This window comes from Numenius arquata, chromosome 2 (assembly GCF_964106895.1).
Source record: "Numenius arquata chromosome 2, bNumArq3.hap1.1, whole genome shotgun sequence".
Lineage (NCBI taxonomy): Eukaryota > Metazoa > Chordata > Aves > Charadriiformes > Scolopacidae > Numenius > Numenius arquata.
The window spans coordinates 105791076-105809184 of NC_133577.1; the positions used below are offsets into that span (position 1 = coordinate 105791076).

At 36.1% G+C, this 18109-nt stretch overlaps 1 protein-coding gene across 1 annotated transcript in view; it reads right to left on the reverse strand.

The window, feature by feature from the left end:
- Positions 1–18109, reverse strand: part of ANKRD26 (ankyrin repeat domain containing 26) — a 57765-nt gene that overhangs the window by 17329 nt on the left and 22327 nt on the right. Inside the window, exons 18-29 of the mRNA XM_074168487.1 lie at positions 16050–16135; positions 12282–12520; positions 11293–11442; positions 10301–10334; positions 9932–10070; positions 8583–8796; positions 6965–7148; positions 6239–6385; positions 4177–5130; positions 1617–1769; positions 939–1114; positions 651–744 (exon numbers count right to left, since the gene is read on the reverse strand). Of these exons, the coding sequence (XP_074024588.1) occupies positions 651–744; positions 939–1114; positions 1617–1769; positions 4177–5130; positions 6239–6385; positions 6965–7148; positions 8583–8796; positions 9932–10070; positions 10301–10334; positions 11293–11442; positions 12282–12520; positions 16050–16135 (2570 nt within the window). The remainder of the gene's footprint in view (positions 1–650; positions 745–938; positions 1115–1616; positions 1770–4176; positions 5131–6238; positions 6386–6964; positions 7149–8582; positions 8797–9931; positions 10071–10300; positions 10335–11292; positions 11443–12281; positions 12521–16049; positions 16136–18109) is intronic.

Below are 18109 nucleotides of genomic sequence, written 5' to 3' on the forward strand. Positions count from 1 at the left end.
AAAGCTGGGGAATGGAGCAAGCTGCAGTCCAAGCAGCCTTTATTCAGTAGAACACAGGAACCAAGCTCCCCTAGGTTGTCCAGGAAAACCTCATCTAAAAATTTGCTCACAGCATCCTGGTTTCAGCTGGGAAAGTTAATTTTCTTTCTAGTAATTGCCATGTGAAAGGAATGTCAACAATACATTGATAGGAGATCTTTATGCTTTTCAAGGACTCCTTTCAGCTTTCCATAGAAGCTGAGAAGAAATGTAGACAAAACAATGGAATGGCGAATAGAATATTCTGTACCATAGACGTCATGCTCAGTATACAAATGGGGTTGGCTGGGTGGTGGTCCATGACCATTGCTTGGGATGGTGACGATTCACTGGGCGGTGAGAGTGACTTGTGTCATTATTTTGTTATTTTCCTTTTCCTTTATTGTTCTATGAAACTGTCTTTATCTCAACTCATGATTTTCTGCATTTTTTCCCCTTTACCTTCATTTTTCCCCCCCCTCTTCTCCCTGTCCTTCTCAGGGGGCATGGAAAGTGGGCGGTGACTGAGAGGCTGAGTGATCCTAATTGCTGTCTGGGATTATACCATGACACACAAAAACAGATAACTAGGCTGAGCAGCTCACAAAAATGGAAGTTTATGACCAGCTTACTGAGGCAGAGGCTTGCAGGTCTCTCTGAAGGGCTTCAATCCTATTGCTTTGCTGCTGGACAGTGGCTTCTAATCTGGCATTTTCAATTTCAAGGCTTAAAAAGAAATACAGGTTTTATTACGGAAATCTACTAGAGCAACAATTTAAAAAAAACAGTGTGAAATAATATAATCTGAAACAAAAGCATCCTTCAAAATCATATTAACTCGCTGTGATGCAACAAGGCTATCCTGTTGTTTTAACACAATCCCAAAAGGCAAACCCCGCCTTGCTTCACTATTATCTTACCGTTGCACATGTTCTTCCAGTTGTTTTATAGTAGTATTAGTCCCAGAAGATGCCAACAGAAGGTCCTGCAGTTTCTGGGAAGAAGCTATTACTTCTCTTTCCTTATTATCCAAGGCAGTCTTCAAGTCATGAACACAATGCTCAGACTGAAGATGCTGTTCTTCCAATTCCCGCAGCTGTAAAATCACAGTAAGAATCCAAAGGAGTCAGGTGAGCTCTAATAGAGGAGTCAACTGCTGCTGAAGAATTCAGGTACTGCGTATATCTGTGCATACCCTCTACTCAAAGAACTGTAATAATTTCAAGAACATTCAAACTTTCATTTCTACTAGTAAATGAACATAAACTGTCTTACTTCATGATCCTTTTTACTGGCGTCTCCCATCCTACATTGATTTCCTATAGCACATTTCCAAGTACCGACACTGCCCCTCCTACCCTTTCAAGTGACTCGTAACACTCTGTTTCCACTTGTTTGTTCCTCTGTTGAAAATGCGAATTTAAAAGTTCAGCCTTCTCCTCAAAAACATGGATACCAAGTTTATAAATCAGTGCAATTCATTCATGTATCATTAAATCTATCCTGTTGAAGTTTTTTCTAGGGTTTTAGGACAACATTTGCTCCTGCTTTCAACAGCTGCCCTCAGATTTATTCACGTAATTACAGACATTAAGTACCTTGGTTTTAACCTTTTCCAATTCCTTTTGTAAGCGCAGCTTCTCTTCCTCCAGATCACTGCGGTAGCGCGTAGTAACTTCAAGTGAAGCTTCTGACATCGATTGCTTTTTAAGAGCATCGGCAAGCTCCTGCTGCAGCTGTCTGACCATGCCCTAATGAAACAGTTAAATGAGCATGAAGAAAGTTGTAAGAACATGAAAGATGCCTTTAGTTTAACTTACTTGATTATACAATTAGCCCTGTGTTTGGATTGAACTCAAAGGTATGAAATTTTGCCTGCCAGCAGCAGGCATCTACACAGACAATGACCTCTCTTCATCTTTCTCAGCTGAGCACCTCCAAACTATCAGCAGCTACTCATGAGGATTTCTGTTTCCTAATAAAATAAAAAACATTAAAAAAGGCTAAAGTATTATTATTCTTCTTGGAACAATACACAAGCACACACTGCAATCGTATTTCTTTTCTAATGAAAACCAAACAAATCTGTTGTGATGTAAGAGCCATAGTTTGACTGCAGATATTACTCTGATGACCAAAGGCAGGACTTTTGTATTAGATTTTTTGTTGTTTTATTCTTCCATTATACAAATTAAATGAATACATATGTCTGAAAGCTCTTTTGACACACACTTTAAGTATATGTTGAATCTCATACTCCTGTAGTCTTACTGAGTTCATTTTAGAATAACAACTGCCTTTACACTGACAGATTAGTTTTACAAAAAATCTGGATAGTATATATATATATGTATAAAATTTTCAAAAGGAACCTGTTATTTTGCTAGTAAGAACACAAAACAATTCACAGATTAAAATGATTGACAGCATTCCTGGATTTTTCCTCCTATTGGCAAAGTAATTGACAAATGAAGAATAAGGTGGTTATCTGACACATGCAGACATTTACCTCACTCAAAGATTCTGGATTTGTTATGAAGAAGGAAACACGAATTTAAATCACTATTCAAATCATTAAGGGAGGCAAACCTTACACCTGAGTGTTTAAATACTGAATGTGATTAGTTCCTGTTTTCCAGAAAGTAAAGGAAAGTTAAACAAAGTGGGTAAGGCAACCTTTAAATCATTGCTCTACCTGGACTTGGTAGAATACCCTATCAATAGAGAAGATCCTACCTACTCTTTGGGAAAGTAATGGAAGATCGGCAAGGAGGATTGTAAATATCCTCAAGTGACTTGCACGTGGGTATCGGAAAACATATATATCGCACTAATCATTGTTTAGTCTTGTGTGCTTGACAAGTAGAACATCTGCACTCAGGTAACATAAGCCTATGACAGACTCAGAGGCACCTTATCGAACATGCTCGAGATGCCTTTCCCGCTATTGGAGCGGATCAAAGCACAGCGGAAAACTATGCCTGCTTGAATCCCTGATATACAGGTGAGAACAGCAGGTTTGGACTCTCTCTCTAGCAAGGACCGAGCTCCGCAGTGCTTACGTTCCTGCTTGTGTGCCTCTGTCCAGGTCCTGCTTCGGGGATCCCCTGGTTCACAAGGTATCGAGATTAAATTTACTCTTTGCGTTTCATCTGGGGTTTTGGGGTTGTTCCTGCATCCCGCCTATGTCAGCTCACACATACTCTTAGGAACTCATATAACAATGCATTCTCCCATTACCTATAGCTTTTTCAACTATCCGCCTACTCCTCACTCGTACCCCTGCCTTTATTCTCTTCCACTCTTTTTCTTGACAAAAACCATATACAGGCAGAAATGGGAGCAACACTTGGTTCATGCATGTTTGAGCAACATAAAGTTAAGCTAGTGCTCTGCACAGGAGCATATTTCATACTGGTGTACTGTGTGAATTTGCAAAAAGACAGTTTAAATGATGTCCTAATGAGTCTTCTGTCCAGTTAGTCTGCCTCAGAGCCACAAAAAAAAAGAACACATTTAAATATGGCTACACATCATAAACTAGAGAAAAGAAAGCTTAGGTCAGTGTCCAAAATTAACTTCTCAAGGAACAGGAAGGCCCCCTAGAAGTCCCAAAATACAGACATAAATTAACACCAAGACACTAATAATGCTCTGCAATTTTGATAGCAACTTATGGAGAAGTGATTTGATTTTTTTTTTTTTTTTCTCTGTAGGAGCTTAATATAAATCCATCCCTCATCACTTCACTTGTTGGCATCTTCATTTCTCAACCCTTGCATATTGGATGGTTCTTCATTTTATCCCACTCTTAGTTGTGTCCTCAGTGCAATACATATATAAAAACCATCAAATACATAAAACCATTCTACAGGGCAACACAATGGACTAAGAAGATGATGAAAAAAGTTCTAGAGAAGAATCACCTTTCTTGATCAAAGCTTAGACTTGGATACCTTTTTTCTGTTCTCTGCTTGGATCCGAGCAGTAACATCCCGATACAGCTAAAACCTTCCACAATTCCAAGAGAAACAGGAAAACCAGAACAAATCAGCATTATTTGCTTCCATGCATATAACTTATACCTGGTCCATCTTAGAAACATAAAATAATTTCAAGAACTGACAAACTTTACATTGTTCTAAGCATATACTTTACCTCTCTTTCTACTTTGTCAGTCTCATATTTAAAGACTTGTTCTCTTAAATCAGTACACTTGGCATTTAATTCCTTGTTCCTCTCTTCCACTAGGTAAACTTGCTTTTCAGTATCAGCTCTGAGTTTGTTGAAAATATCATTAAACCGGTCCTGCACATCATTCACTACTTTTTCTTTGATGATCCCCTTGTTCTGCATATCTTCCAGTTGCTGACGGAGTAAAAGGTTTTCACTCTGGAGCTGGGCCAATCGCTCCTGCATTGATTCCTGCTTGATTATAAATTTGCTGACTTGATCCTTCTCAAGTTGTCGAGCATGATCGCATTCCTTCGCCTGACACTGGGCTTGACTTAGTTCTTTCTGTGTCATTTCTAAAAGCAATGTTTTTTCTCTGAGCGTTTGTTTCGACTGGTGAAGCTCATTTTCTAGACTATTAGCTTTGCTTTCAGCTTTACTCAGCTGCTGAGACAAGCTCTTGTTGGTTTCTTGCACATCAGAGAGGTCATGACGGAGCTTGTCTTGCAAGCGAAGCCATTCATCACGCTCTCTCTGAAATGTTCGTTCGACGTCACTTTTTGACGACTGATGACGTTCAAGTTCTTGAACGGTAGTGTTCAGGCGGGAACGAAATGATTCAATTTCTATTTCTAGTCTGTCTTTGCTTTCTTTTGTCTGCTCAAGTTTGGAAGTTAGCACTGCAGATTCTGTCTTTAGTAAGTTCAGCTGCCCATTGTACTGGATAACTGTTTGTGTTAAGGCTTCCTCATTCAGTTTAAGTTCCTTTTTGAGATCTTCATTTTTTTCTTTCAAGGTCTCATTTTCCTCTAAATATTTCCCTTCTTCCTCCTGGTGCCTAAGTCTTACTTGATCAAGTTCTAGTCTTAGCACAGCAATCTCATCTTGTAGTAACTGATTTTTGTACAACAGGTCCTTTTCTCTCTCAGTGTCGGATTCCTGAATGACAGGGAACATGAATAAATAGCCAGTAGGGAAATGAATCTACAAGAACACTTCATCACTAAAATGCATTTCAGCATTTCTAATATCAAAACATGACTTCAAAGATGAGAGTGAAATTTCAGGTAGAACATAAGCTGCTCTATGAACCCATGCACGTGTACAGCGTATGCACACAATGGAAGTGTAACACACTCTTAAGACCTAAATGAACATCCCAAATATACATAATGCCTTTGTTTTTTTTGTTCTTAAACAAGCAACCAAATAAGAAAATTGTTTAAAATATCTCAAGTATAAAGCTTTTAAAATGACAGTGCTTTCTTTTATGTGCATGCCTTTAAGGTTAATTTTGCTGTGTTACAAATAGGGTAAAAACAAGGCTAAAAAGGGTATTTTCATTCTCAAGTGTCTTCTTAACACATCCTTTTGTATGCAACTCAATCATCCCTGGAATGCAAGTCTTGTATATTTCCTGTTCATTATATATGTAACTTTTTTCCATGCATTGCACATTCTTAGTAGATTCAGTAAAATATTTTCAAGATTTTTTTTTTTAATACAGTGTTTACGATTGCTTTTTCTCTTCCAATTATTCCAACTCCTACAGAGAGTTTAATTCATTGCTGATATTCCTTTATAAATGTTAGTATGTGGAGGTGAAAAAGAAAGGCATACTTGAAGTAAGTTTGATAAGGGATTAAGTAATTAAAAAAACAAGTACTGGGAACATCAAGAGTCAGTGTCAACCAACTTCCTGGTCAACCTTGACACAGGGAGCTAGGTGTTTCACTGCTATAAATCTTAAAAAGTGATGATAAAATGTCTATGAAATGAAAAATAATAGATAGCTTAAGAAAATGGTGTAAATAGTGCTTTCTATTAGGTTCCTACTTGCACATGCAATTCAGGTACATACAGGACTGATCTTGCTGTCCAGAACTTTTAAAGACTTAGGGGGAAACAGAAAAGGTATTTACACAGTTAAGTTACATTGATATGCTTTTTGATGGATTATTTACAGTTTAAGAGAGTTATATAAGATTTATTATGACTTTAGAACAAACATGGTGAAATTTAGTTAATTAGAAAAAAATTTGCTTACCTCTGAGTTTTTTTCTATAGTTCTTCTTGTCTCTTCTTCTAGCTCCTTTTGTCTCCAGAGGTGGTTGTTCAAAATTCCTTCTTGCAGGGCTCTGGCACTCTTTTCCTGAGAAAGCTGTCTCTGTGTTTCATCACGCTCTTCTTCAACCTACAGTAATACAATTAAACTACTTGCATCTTCAGAAAAATCAGAGCTAGAAATATCTTCCCATTCTCCTTGTGTTCTTGCAAATATTTTTGCTTCCCCACAGTTATGATAATCCACCTATAAATAATAAAGTTTAATTTTCTTCTGAAAAATTAAGAAATACAGAACATTTTGTAGTAATTTAAAAAAATAACTCAGAAAGTTATATATAAAAATATAAGTTATATAAAAATATAAGTTATATAAAAATATAAGTTATATAAAAATATAAGTTATATAAAAATATAAGTTATATAAAAATATAAGTTATATAAAAATATAAGTTATATAAAAATATAAGTTATATAAAAATATAAGTTATATAAAAATATAAGTTATATAAAAATATAAGTTATATAAAAAAAAAGAACAAACCACTTGTGAACCAACTGTTCTCAACTATCCTCAAAATTTCACAATAGTTATCCAATGCCTCTTCCAGGAACAAAGTACCTCCTTCTTTAGGCATACTGGAATACAATGCCAATTAAAAGAAAAAGAAAATAAGATGACAAGTGTTTAGCTCATTATTTAATATACCTGTTTCAAGAGCTTTCTCAGTGCTATTAACTCCATTTCTAAATTCCTTGAGCGTAACTCAAGTTGCTGTTTCTCCTCCACCTCTTTACAATATTGATCTTCTTTCCCTCTGAGTTTTTCTCGTGTTTTCTCAAAGAGTGTTTCTACTCTGAGCCTCTTTTCCTCTTCTTGTTTCAAAGTAAATCTGAGAATTAACAGAATGTTTGAGAGACTAAACCACTGATATAAAAAGCAGATATTCCACATTTTGAACTTGCAGACAACACAAACCATAAAAATGTTAAATCTTTTTAGATTTTATATTTTTACTGTAATTTCTAACTTTTAAAAGAAATCTAACTTCCCTCCATTATCCACAGTATCAGTTGTACAAGATACAGAAATAAATGTCTGAGCAATTTATCATTTATTTGCAAGTAAGTTTACATCGGTAAATGTATAGTAGTATGCACATTTCTATAATTTAAAAAAAAAAAAAAATCATCTTCATATTACAGACACTTCATCCAAAATAATTCTTTGTCTTATCAGATCAAAGCACCAGAAACTTTACTATGTTTAATATATATTTCCATAATATGCTGAGCATTGTCTCCATATTATGGATTCAGTGATTGCAGGTAATACTGGTGAAGTAGCACACCCCTTATCTGTGACAGAATCAACAATTTTTTATCAAGCCTTCTGTAAATCTGAAAAATCTGCTGACCATAGGAAGAGCAAGCAGTTTCTATTTACTAAAGAATGAGGTCATTGTTCAAAAATAGATTTAGAAATGCATAGGATTTAAGCTTAATACAATTAAAAATAGTTTTAAACCTCAATGGATCTACAACTGGGAGAAACAACAGCAATTTAATTTTGAAGCTATTTTATAATGAAAGCCTTAGGGAATGTCAACTTCTTTACTAACTGAAACAATCAGCAGCAAGCACCAACATGGTAGAGAATGGTCCATGGTGTGTCCATGGTATCCAAAAAAGAAAGCAGTTTTATGCTTGATAATTATTTTGAATATTTTTTTCTGATATCTCTGCAATGGTGAACAAGAAAAAAAAAATTAAATCAAGCATAAACCTAATGAAAGAGCTGCAAACTGACAATCTGCTTTAGAAATTCCACCAAAAAAAAAGTATCAGCAACCACTAATAAATTATTTGAAAGACTGACAGTATTTGAATGGTTTCCATTGCAAAGAAAAATCCTTACATATAATTTTAATGTAATTTCACAAAAAGTATAGCTTTTATAAGTGTAAACAATATTGCCTTGAGAATTTATTTAGAATGAAAATATTAAGTCTTTGTAATCGATAGATATTTGAGAATTTTGAAAAACAATTCAAGTCAAATCCAGAGCAAGTTGGAACTGGCTTTTTAAAAAAAAAAAAAAAAAAAAAGAAAAAGTGAAAACAACATCTGAATAATCTTACACGGAGCTAAGATCCAAGCATTTTTCCCCCTGACATTATGCCCTTTATAGCATAACTTGCCCATGGATTCAAAAATCCCAGACCCAAAAGGCAGGAAACTTCTCATTTTATCACCTGGACCATCGTCATCTTCTGGAACATGAACACTGACAAAATAAGGCATTATCAGAATGCAAGGTTACATACTTAAGGCTTTCGATATCACTTTTCCATTCCACTTCTTGATGAGCCAACATGGATTTCAAATCTTGAGTCTCTTCTGCTATTAATTGTGACTCCTCCTTTTCACTTTCTAATTTCTTTACTTCTCTCCAGGCAGCTGTGTACCTATTTCTTTCACGTTCTATTATTTGTTCATATTCAAGAAGTATGTTTCGAATTTTCAACAAAACAGTAGAACCTATTTTGAGATAGAAAAGACGCAAAGCTGCACATATGCACAAATACTTTCCAGTCCCTGGAAAGGACCATGCTGTAGCAGATACCCACAGTGATGGGCTGTGGAAGACCCCATGCCAGAGCAGGTAGATATTTCCGGAAGGACCTGTAGCCCATGGAGAGCCCAGGCTGGAGCAGATTTTCCCTGAAGGACTGCAGGCCATGGAAGGACTCACACCAGAGCAGGGAAAAAGTGCGAGGATGAAGGAGTGGCAGAGGGAAATTGCGATGTCCTGACTGCAGACCCCAGCCTTCCTGCGCTGCTTGGGGAGGGGTAGAGAAGTCGGGAGTGAAGGAACAAAGTTGAACTTGACAAGGGGGTGGTGGGGAAGTGTTCTTTTAATTTGTTTTGTCTTTGTTTCTCACTATTCAAATCTAGTTGAATTGGTAACAAATTAAGTTTCCCCAACTGGAGTCTGCTTTGCCTGTGACAGCAACTGGTAAGTGACAGCCCTGCCTTTGTATTGATCCTCGAGCTTTTTCATCCTAGTTTGTCCTGTTGAGTAGGGGCAGCAAGAGAGCAGCTGGGTGGGATTTTGGCCTTTGGCCAAGGTTAACCCTTGCCTAATGAAATTTTAGTATAGTTTATTGGACACAGTGAGTGATGCTTATGTTTATATAACGCTTTTATATATACATATATAAAACGTGTATTATTATAAAACGTATATATTTATATAACGTGTATATATGCAAGCATCTTATGACAGTCGATTTTCTTTTTTTTATATATATATCTCTAAGCAAAGCCATGATTTTGCTGCATTATTTGTCATTAGCTATTGAGGGGATATAAAGAAGAAAAAGAAGCTCTTGATAACTGCATTAGAGGGAGCTGAACTGTACTTTACAAGAACTTGCTTCTCCAGCTCTGACTAGACAGAGAATCAATGGTACAGTAAGGCATGTTAGCGGACAATACACGCAGACATCTAACGTTAGGTGAGATAATTTCACATCTTTCAAAGGAGATCTCTAATCATAAAGAAATATTAGATCAAAATATAAAACTAAAATAATTAGGAGTGCAAACAAAGAAACCATGTTTTGAAAGAGGAACTTGTAACAGCTGAAGACAAAGTGACTTGAAAACATACCTGTATGATCCACACTAAGCTGTTCTAACAGCAACATGGCCTCTTTGTAGGTTGAAGTTGGTAATTCGACATCCTCTGAAGTTGTGTCAGATGAGTGAGTTAGGTCAAGGTCATCAGTTACATCCATTTGTATCCTGACCTACAAATGATACAGTATTTTCTGTATACAACTATATAGTATTACAGATCGTTACAAATGCATGAATGATTCATTCTCCCATTCACAGTCCCTAGATTTGGCTGAAATATGATAAAGCTGCATACTAATGGTAATTTGTGCATCTAGTTGACCACTACATAAATGCTGTTCCCATCTAAGCAATTAAAAGGTGATACGAATTATTTATCAAGAAACTAGTTTTACAGTACCTTGTTCTTTTCACTGCCTGTTTTTGCTGTAGGTCTGGAAAACAGGAAAATATTTCAGTACTGGAATGCTTATATTGCATTATAAACAATACCTAAAGTTGCTCTGGAAACTTAATTTCAGAAGTGAACTAAACTCAAATTTAATATAAAAAATTTTTTTAGATGTAGTTGAAGATTGAAAAAAAAATTATGTTCTGTCTATTGGAAGGCTATTTTTTCCACAAGATATTAAGCAAATAGTTGAAATACCTGTTTTCTGCACTTTGCCCACAGTGACAGGAATCTTACAGCTACAGATATGTAGATACACAGACACAGAGTTATGTACATTCCCTGTTCAACCCTAGAGGTTTAACTCTCTCAGTATTGAGAATCCTTCTCTTACACCTCAAAGAACCATAATTTTGGATTCTCTAGTGTACTGGGCCTGGCTGGGATTGAATTAATTTTCTTCATAGCAGCCCACACAGTGCTGCATGTTACATTTCTGACCAAAACAGTGGTGATAACACACCGATATTTTAGCAATTGCTGAACAGTGCTTGTACAGTGGCAACACCTACTGTTTCTCACTTTGCCTCCCACACAAGTAAGTTTGGGGTGGGCAAGAAGTCAGGAGGGGACACAGTTGGCATAAAAAAATATGGCAGTAAAAACTGAAATGCCTGCAGTGAAAGAGTAATTTTGCTCTTTTATAAGTCTCTCCCCTTCCCTTTTAAAAAATATAATATATATATATTTATGTACATGCCCACACTCAGGTAATTATTCAGAATTCACACACATCTGACCTTATCATTACTTTGCTAGTATGTTCAAAGCACTCTAAGCAAAATGGAAGTATTTTTGAATACAAAGGCCATCGGGTGGTGGTGTCACATGAAAGAACAAGAATCATTGTTCACATCAGGTTTACAAAACTTACCTTTAGCTTTCAGGTCAATTTTTATCATTATGCAAGTTTTATTTATAACACTGCTTATATTCAGTACCTTCCTTCATCTTGAGAAGTTTCACTGAAAGTGCTATCATCCAGTACTTGAAAATGATTCCCACTGGAAGAGCTCATTTGCTGATTAGCTTTCTGCTTTGAAGTTTGTCTTTTATTTTTCTTTGCAACTTTGGCATTCAGGGCAAATTTACTAGATTAAACAGAAAGGAAAAAACCCACTATCACCAGTTGAGTAGCTTTACAGAAATTTTTTCTGTGAAACAGACATACTTAAAATGAAGTCCAGAAACAACTAAGATGAAAAATATCTATGCTAAAACACAGACTTGACTCTGAAGATTGTGGAAGATGCCCAAGTATTTAAAAAACCTTCCCCTAGGAATAAAGGGGAAAACGCAGAATCTGAGCTAGATTCAGGTAAGCTGGAACATATCTAATATCCCCATTAGAGAAAGTATCTAGAGCAGAGATTCCTTTGAGGACAGACAGGAAAAAACTCCTGCTTAGGGTTACATAAAAACATCTGTGCCTTCTTCAGGCTTTTGAGATTGGTTTGGTAATATTACCTGCTCCCTTTGCCTGACAAAGAGCATCTGAACTTAATTAAAAGGCAAATATAATCTACATGGAGATCACTAAAATCACCCAGAGAAGGGAGAAAGCAAAGTAAACTGCAAGTTCCTACTTTTCTTTTCTGGATGGCCATTTCCTACAAAAATAACTGTTTTTTCCAGTCTTGAACTCTGGTTTGGAAGACAAGTTTTACCTTAGTACTGGCAAGGAAATCCACAGGAATTTGTTTCTCTTTTTTTCCTTTTTCTTTTTTTTTTTTTTTTTTTTGTAAAGCAGGCAGTAAGTTTTAACCTCCATTATGAGCTTATTTTTTTCTAAAAATTTTTTTTTTCTTAAATATTTGAGAAGCAGTGAACTACTCAGTATGGCTTTGAGCAACTACTAAAATAGTAGAAAACCTAAAAGATACTTAAGAAATACTACAAATAAGAATTGGAGATTATTTCCTTAGTTTACCCTTTGATCGGCATTTTAATCAATTTTGATCTCTCCTCAGATGAAAAATTCTTATTGTCTTTTTCTTCTATAGTGTCTTCATTCTCCATTTTCACACTGTCATTCTTCCTTAGAGTAAGCTTTTGTTTCATTTGCTGATGAGTAATGTTGCCCGGTGGTGTATTTAATTTATCAAGATCTTCCTGTTCTGCCACCGCCTGGGTTTTGAAACATGTTTGTTTGCTTTTTTCCTTTTCAACCTACAAAAAGAAAGTTAAGCTTCATATATTTATCAGTATTTCTAGAAGAGAGAAACACAATATCCAAGACTGAATAATTCAGGGTTTACTTCCGAAATAATGTAAAATTAAAAAAAAAATAAAAAATTAATTCATAGAGAAGCAGTTCCACAAAATTACACTATAAAGTGTATTAAGTCATTGAAAGTACTTTGAATTCACTCATGATTAAAGATATAACAAAAACATAGCCCTTAGAAAGAAAATAATAGCGTATCTTAAAACATGAACAAAAAGTGAAAGCATTACTGATGGACAAAGAGTCAGGAGGACTGCACAATATTAGTTGTAAAAAACACAGAAAAAAATAATCAAGTGAAAGTGTCCTGGGGGAGGGGGCGGGGGGGTGTGGGAGGAAAAAAAAAAGATCCCAAAGCAACAAGCAGAAACTGTTTCACAGCAAACAGGAATTTTAGTGAAGGGCAATGAAGACACACCATGCAGAAATCACAGCAAATGACTAGACAAGTCAAGACCCTGTTCAGAAGCTATTTTCATTCTTTGATTCAGAATCAGAACTGATGTAATTGTTTGCATTTCTTTTTATGGTAATGAAATGATAACTACTTACACTGGAACCAAGTGCCACCTACTGTTAAACTAGAATAACGCATTCTGTGTTTTCCAAAAATGGGGAAAAGGACAACTCTCCACTGCTCTCTTTATTCATAAGTAATGTATTTCCATTAAAACAAAACCCAATTTGCACAAAGCATCTTCCCTTAATGATGAATAGCTAAAGTGAACAGGACCATTGATATGGAGAAAGACTAAAGAATAAGGAGTTAGCAGGTGAACTTCTACCTCTTTTTGCAGCTGTACCTTCTCTTTCTCCAAAGCCAGGAATACTATTTGCAGCATTCCTACCTTACTCTTAAATCTTTCCATATCTTGTTTTAGTTCTTCATCAATATTCCTTTTCAGCATGCCACATGGTTCCTGAGCATTTGCAAAAAGACTTTCAATTTCTGTTTCTCCTATTTTATTATTGTTGATAAGGTAGTCCCTGGGAACATCACCACTAAATCCAGAGTCTTTTCCAAATTTCCTTTCTGTTACAAGAAGTGCATTTTCATCACTTGTAGAAACAGGTCTTGTTTCAGGAAGAATATTAGAAATGTCATCCAAAATACTTGTTTTTAAGCTATGTCTCAGGGAGTATTCAGGACTTCCCTCTACATTTCTACTACTTGCATTTTCATTCTCTTCCATTTCCATAGTAGGCATCTTCTTTTTCTCTCCTTTTGCTAGAGGCACTTTTGTATTATCCGTATCATTTGTGCTATTTTCTTCATCTGTATTCCAGGTATCTTCCATATTTAAGTTATTTTGATCAGGAAGGACACCAAGACTCGGAATTACAATTTCCATTTTGGGTACCTTTCCACCTAGCATAAGTTTAACATCTCCAGAGTCATCTTTACTTTCTAACTTATTACTTGACTCTGTCACACGAGATGAAACAACACGAGTACTCTTCAATTCTTCACTGAAGCCATCTTCTGACATTTGTTCCACAAGGGAAGCAGTTTTCTCAGTTTCATTAATTTCACCAAAAAGCTGCTTCAGCTCTGCTGTAATGTTTTTAAAATTTATTTTCAATTCCCTTTTCTCATTTTCAACCCACATTCTTTCATATCTTTCTTCCCAAGGTTTTGGACTTAAATGCTTGTCAGCACTATGCGATTCCTCATTTTCTCCTAGGGCTTCCTGATGTGAAATTTCTGCTTTGTCAGTCTGATTTTCATATGCCGTTTTTTCTATCAAGTTGGTAGTTTCTAAAGTATATTTATCCTTAAGTAAGCAGGTACAGACAGAAAGATTACCAAGAAAAAGGAAGTTACAGTTAACCTAGGTAATTTCTGTTGCAAACTCATCCTATCATATAAAAGAAACCACAGAAATACGACATTTTGAAAACTATTTTAATTTAGTATCCCTTGATTTTTTTACGAAAGGTTCACTGAATCATCATTTCCTTAAAAATAGGACGGACTTTAGAGACAACAGCTTTTCTTGGATTAGATTTCTCTGTACCTGAGGGTTGCTTTTACCTTTTAGCCTGCCTGCTTTCTATAACCGGTGGCATTTGTCACAAAGCAATTTTTTTTTCATGTTTTATTGCTTTAATACCATTTTTCATTACAACTTCCTACATTTTCTCACCCTCCTTCCTCTACTGTTCTCTACTGTCTGGCATTTTACAGTCCGCTGCCAGCTAAGCTAATACAACGTGAATGAACATGACAAGATTTTTACTGTCCACCACACAAATTAACTAAGTTAGGACTACTTCTTCACCCAATATTCAGAAATATTAAATTCCATTCCAAGCTCCAAAGAAAAGCATTTATTAGGGAAACCCATCTATTCCTCCTCTTATCTCAAAAATCAGGAACCCAAGCTTGCATGAAAACTGTACCATGCCTCAAACCCAACCAGTCTCCTCACATCCCTGACCCCGTTCTCTGTTCCTCAACAGTTCTCACTGCTCCTGTCAAGTATCATGCTCCCTCCCCACATGCTTCCTTAACCAGTGGTGCCTTCTAAATAGGGTATAAATAAATAATAATAATAAATAAATAATTATAATAAGTAGGATACCTGCAATCTTGGTACCCCAATGGGCTACAGACATCCAACTCCTTGCTCTCTTTTCTTGTTAGCCCTCTGCAAAAATTCCTCCATTCAGAACAGGGAAGGAGCACCTCAGCCAGCCACCATCTGTCTCAGCTTCTTCATTCCCAAGTTCATTGCCTAACTACTACCACCTTCTGAGATGCTTAAATTCTGTGCTCTGCCTGTTAAAATTAAGCATGCCCCTCTTTCACGGTGCCTGAGTATGGGGTTGAAATAATTTGCTCCACTGTGTCTTGAGGTGTTACAGAAGACTCCAGACCACTCTATCCAGCCCTGTCTTGTATGCCCAACACAAAGAGGATGCCTGTTTTATTCTCCTCTAGATTGCCCTCTGAAAACAAAATACACCACAGCACCTTTTCAAACACTTATTAACATGGCCAAACAAGCACTATTTTGCAGATGCAGAGGAAGCATCAGAAAGGCCACCAAATGTCAAGGTTTTTTGTTTGATTTTTCTCTTACAAAGAAGAAAACCACGCACATTTAATCAAAAAGATCAGGATATTATAGACAAATCTTCCTCTTCACTTGAATGTGCATTTTGCATAGGGAAAAAAATACATTTGATCACACTGTTTCTCAGCACCGTAAAAAAGGAAAAATACCAGTCAAAATTTAAGCAAACCAGCTGGAAACAAATCGGTATAACAGCAAGTATCCAACATAATGACAAGGTTTTACCCCACTGTAAGATGATTATGTCCAATTTTACTTCAGACTATAATACAGCCTTCATCTACAGCACTTTCCCTTCAGCATTATTCACTGACTGGTAAGCTTTTTTACCTTAGTGTATAATACAATTTACCAATTCAGACCCTAATTCAAAATATTTGATTTTACGTACCTGCACCCCATAGTTTACAATGGCATCTTTGATGTCTTCATTTTCAGCTGATGATGACATATGAAAGGTAGATCCTGAGTACTCACCTACAGTGAAAAACATGTATTTTTATAACCAGCATGAATTCATACTACTTATTTACACCTAGAGTACATCTTGAATCATATTTGTGAGAAAAAATTCTTAACACAAAATAACAGATCCTCTCAAATTTGTGAGCTCCTGAAGAGAACACTATCATAATACAGATTTAAGATGCTTCTGTGTGAATTCCTTTCTTTCAGGGCATTTTACTTTTTAATGTATAAAGGAAATTTGTTGAAAATCACTATAAATGGTCACAAATAAGCCATTCCTGTGTCTTAAAGGTGCGTGATCTCTCTCTCTCTCTGACACATGGTGTGACATGCAGTAATTATCTACAGCAGTTTCAATTTCCCTATGTGTTGTGCACAAAAAGTCATAACCAACAAAAATTACAGGCTTGAAGTCTTTAAGTCCCCAGCTTTAATCCATGCATGAAACAAATCTGTCTCCACACACAGATCTGGACTGAGTATTTCAGTCAAACTGATGCCTCATCTGTTGCAGAAGAGATAGATGGGACACTGAGAGGCAGGCTTGTGAAATGTTGAGAAACAACCCATGATCCATACATTTCACTTGTACTCCTGAAAACTGGGTTCCGCCTTTCATCTTTCAGAATTTTTAAGGAATATTGGACAGGTCACAAATTCCTCCAAAGCAGTCACTCTGGCTCCCCATTATGGGGTGCCTACCATGAATCTCTGAGAATTGAACTCTAAATACTTCTACAACTTAGAAGCAGCAACTCATTGTCATTGTTTGTGTGGAAGGCACACTGAACACTTCGGAGTATCAAATATTCAGAAAGAAATAAGTCCCAGTTCAAGTGTGGCATCTAAAAACAGCAATGGAGGCTTTTCATCTTAATCACTCTATATCTCCTTTTCTGCTCCATAATTCTGTAGTTTCTACACAATAGCCGTTACATACTGAAAGCTTCACTGCTAAAGAGAAACACAATATTCTATTCTTCCTACAAGAAAAGTGAGCGAGACAGGGAGAAAGTAGGTATCATCAAAAATATAAAAGGGTCCAGTACTAATGAACCATGGCCAACCTCACTTCTGGCATTTTCTGGTTTAGCTGACTCCTTTTGCAAGCTTTCATTTCTTGAAGGGGATTACACTGGATATAAGCTTATAACTCCTATGTCTGAATTGGGAACCTAAGCTCCTCGGTCAGTCATACAGGTCTCCAAAGGTCAATTCTAACCTCAAGTTACACAGTGTGAAGTAATAACCTTCTCCTCCCACCTCAATCACTGATGGGTGCAATTTCTTAGATTTTTTTGTAAACTTGAATTTTTTGGTATTTTAGCACAAGGCATTTTCCCAACACACTGTTCAGAGTATGCAGGTGTCTTAACGTTTTGGATTCTGTTTCAGAGTCCAGACACTTTAAAATTAGGTGCCATACTGCTATCATGAAAAGCAACTCAAACTCCTGTTCAGTCTTGCCCATCATGGGCCTGTCCATCTGAAGTCTCAGTCTTTAGATAAGATTTTAGGATACTCGGAGCCCATAAGATTTCTTTTCCATAGGGTTTAATCAATCTTGAAATTTCTGTAGGGCAACAATGTTCTTCCATCTGCAAAATTCCAGTTCTCATGATGTCAGTAACTCTAGTCAGTCACTATTTTTCCAGTGGCTGGAAAAATAATTCAAAAACAAACAAATAAAAAAAAGGAACCACTCCCATACTCCCATTAGTTTTTGTAAGTAAATTTTCTTCTCTTCTTGGACCAGTAATTCATGAATCTATTTTCTGACTTACTGGCTTCTGTCAACATTGTGAAAGAGGGATGATTCCTCATTGTCAAGACTTTTTCACTTTTAGCAAAGGGAGAAATTTTTAGTTAAAACACTAGTAGAACCCAAATCTGAAGCTTCTGAAGAACATGACATTTAAAAAAAAAAACAAAACAGTATGTCAAAAAAAGAAAAATCACAGAATAAATGAAATTCCAGGTTTT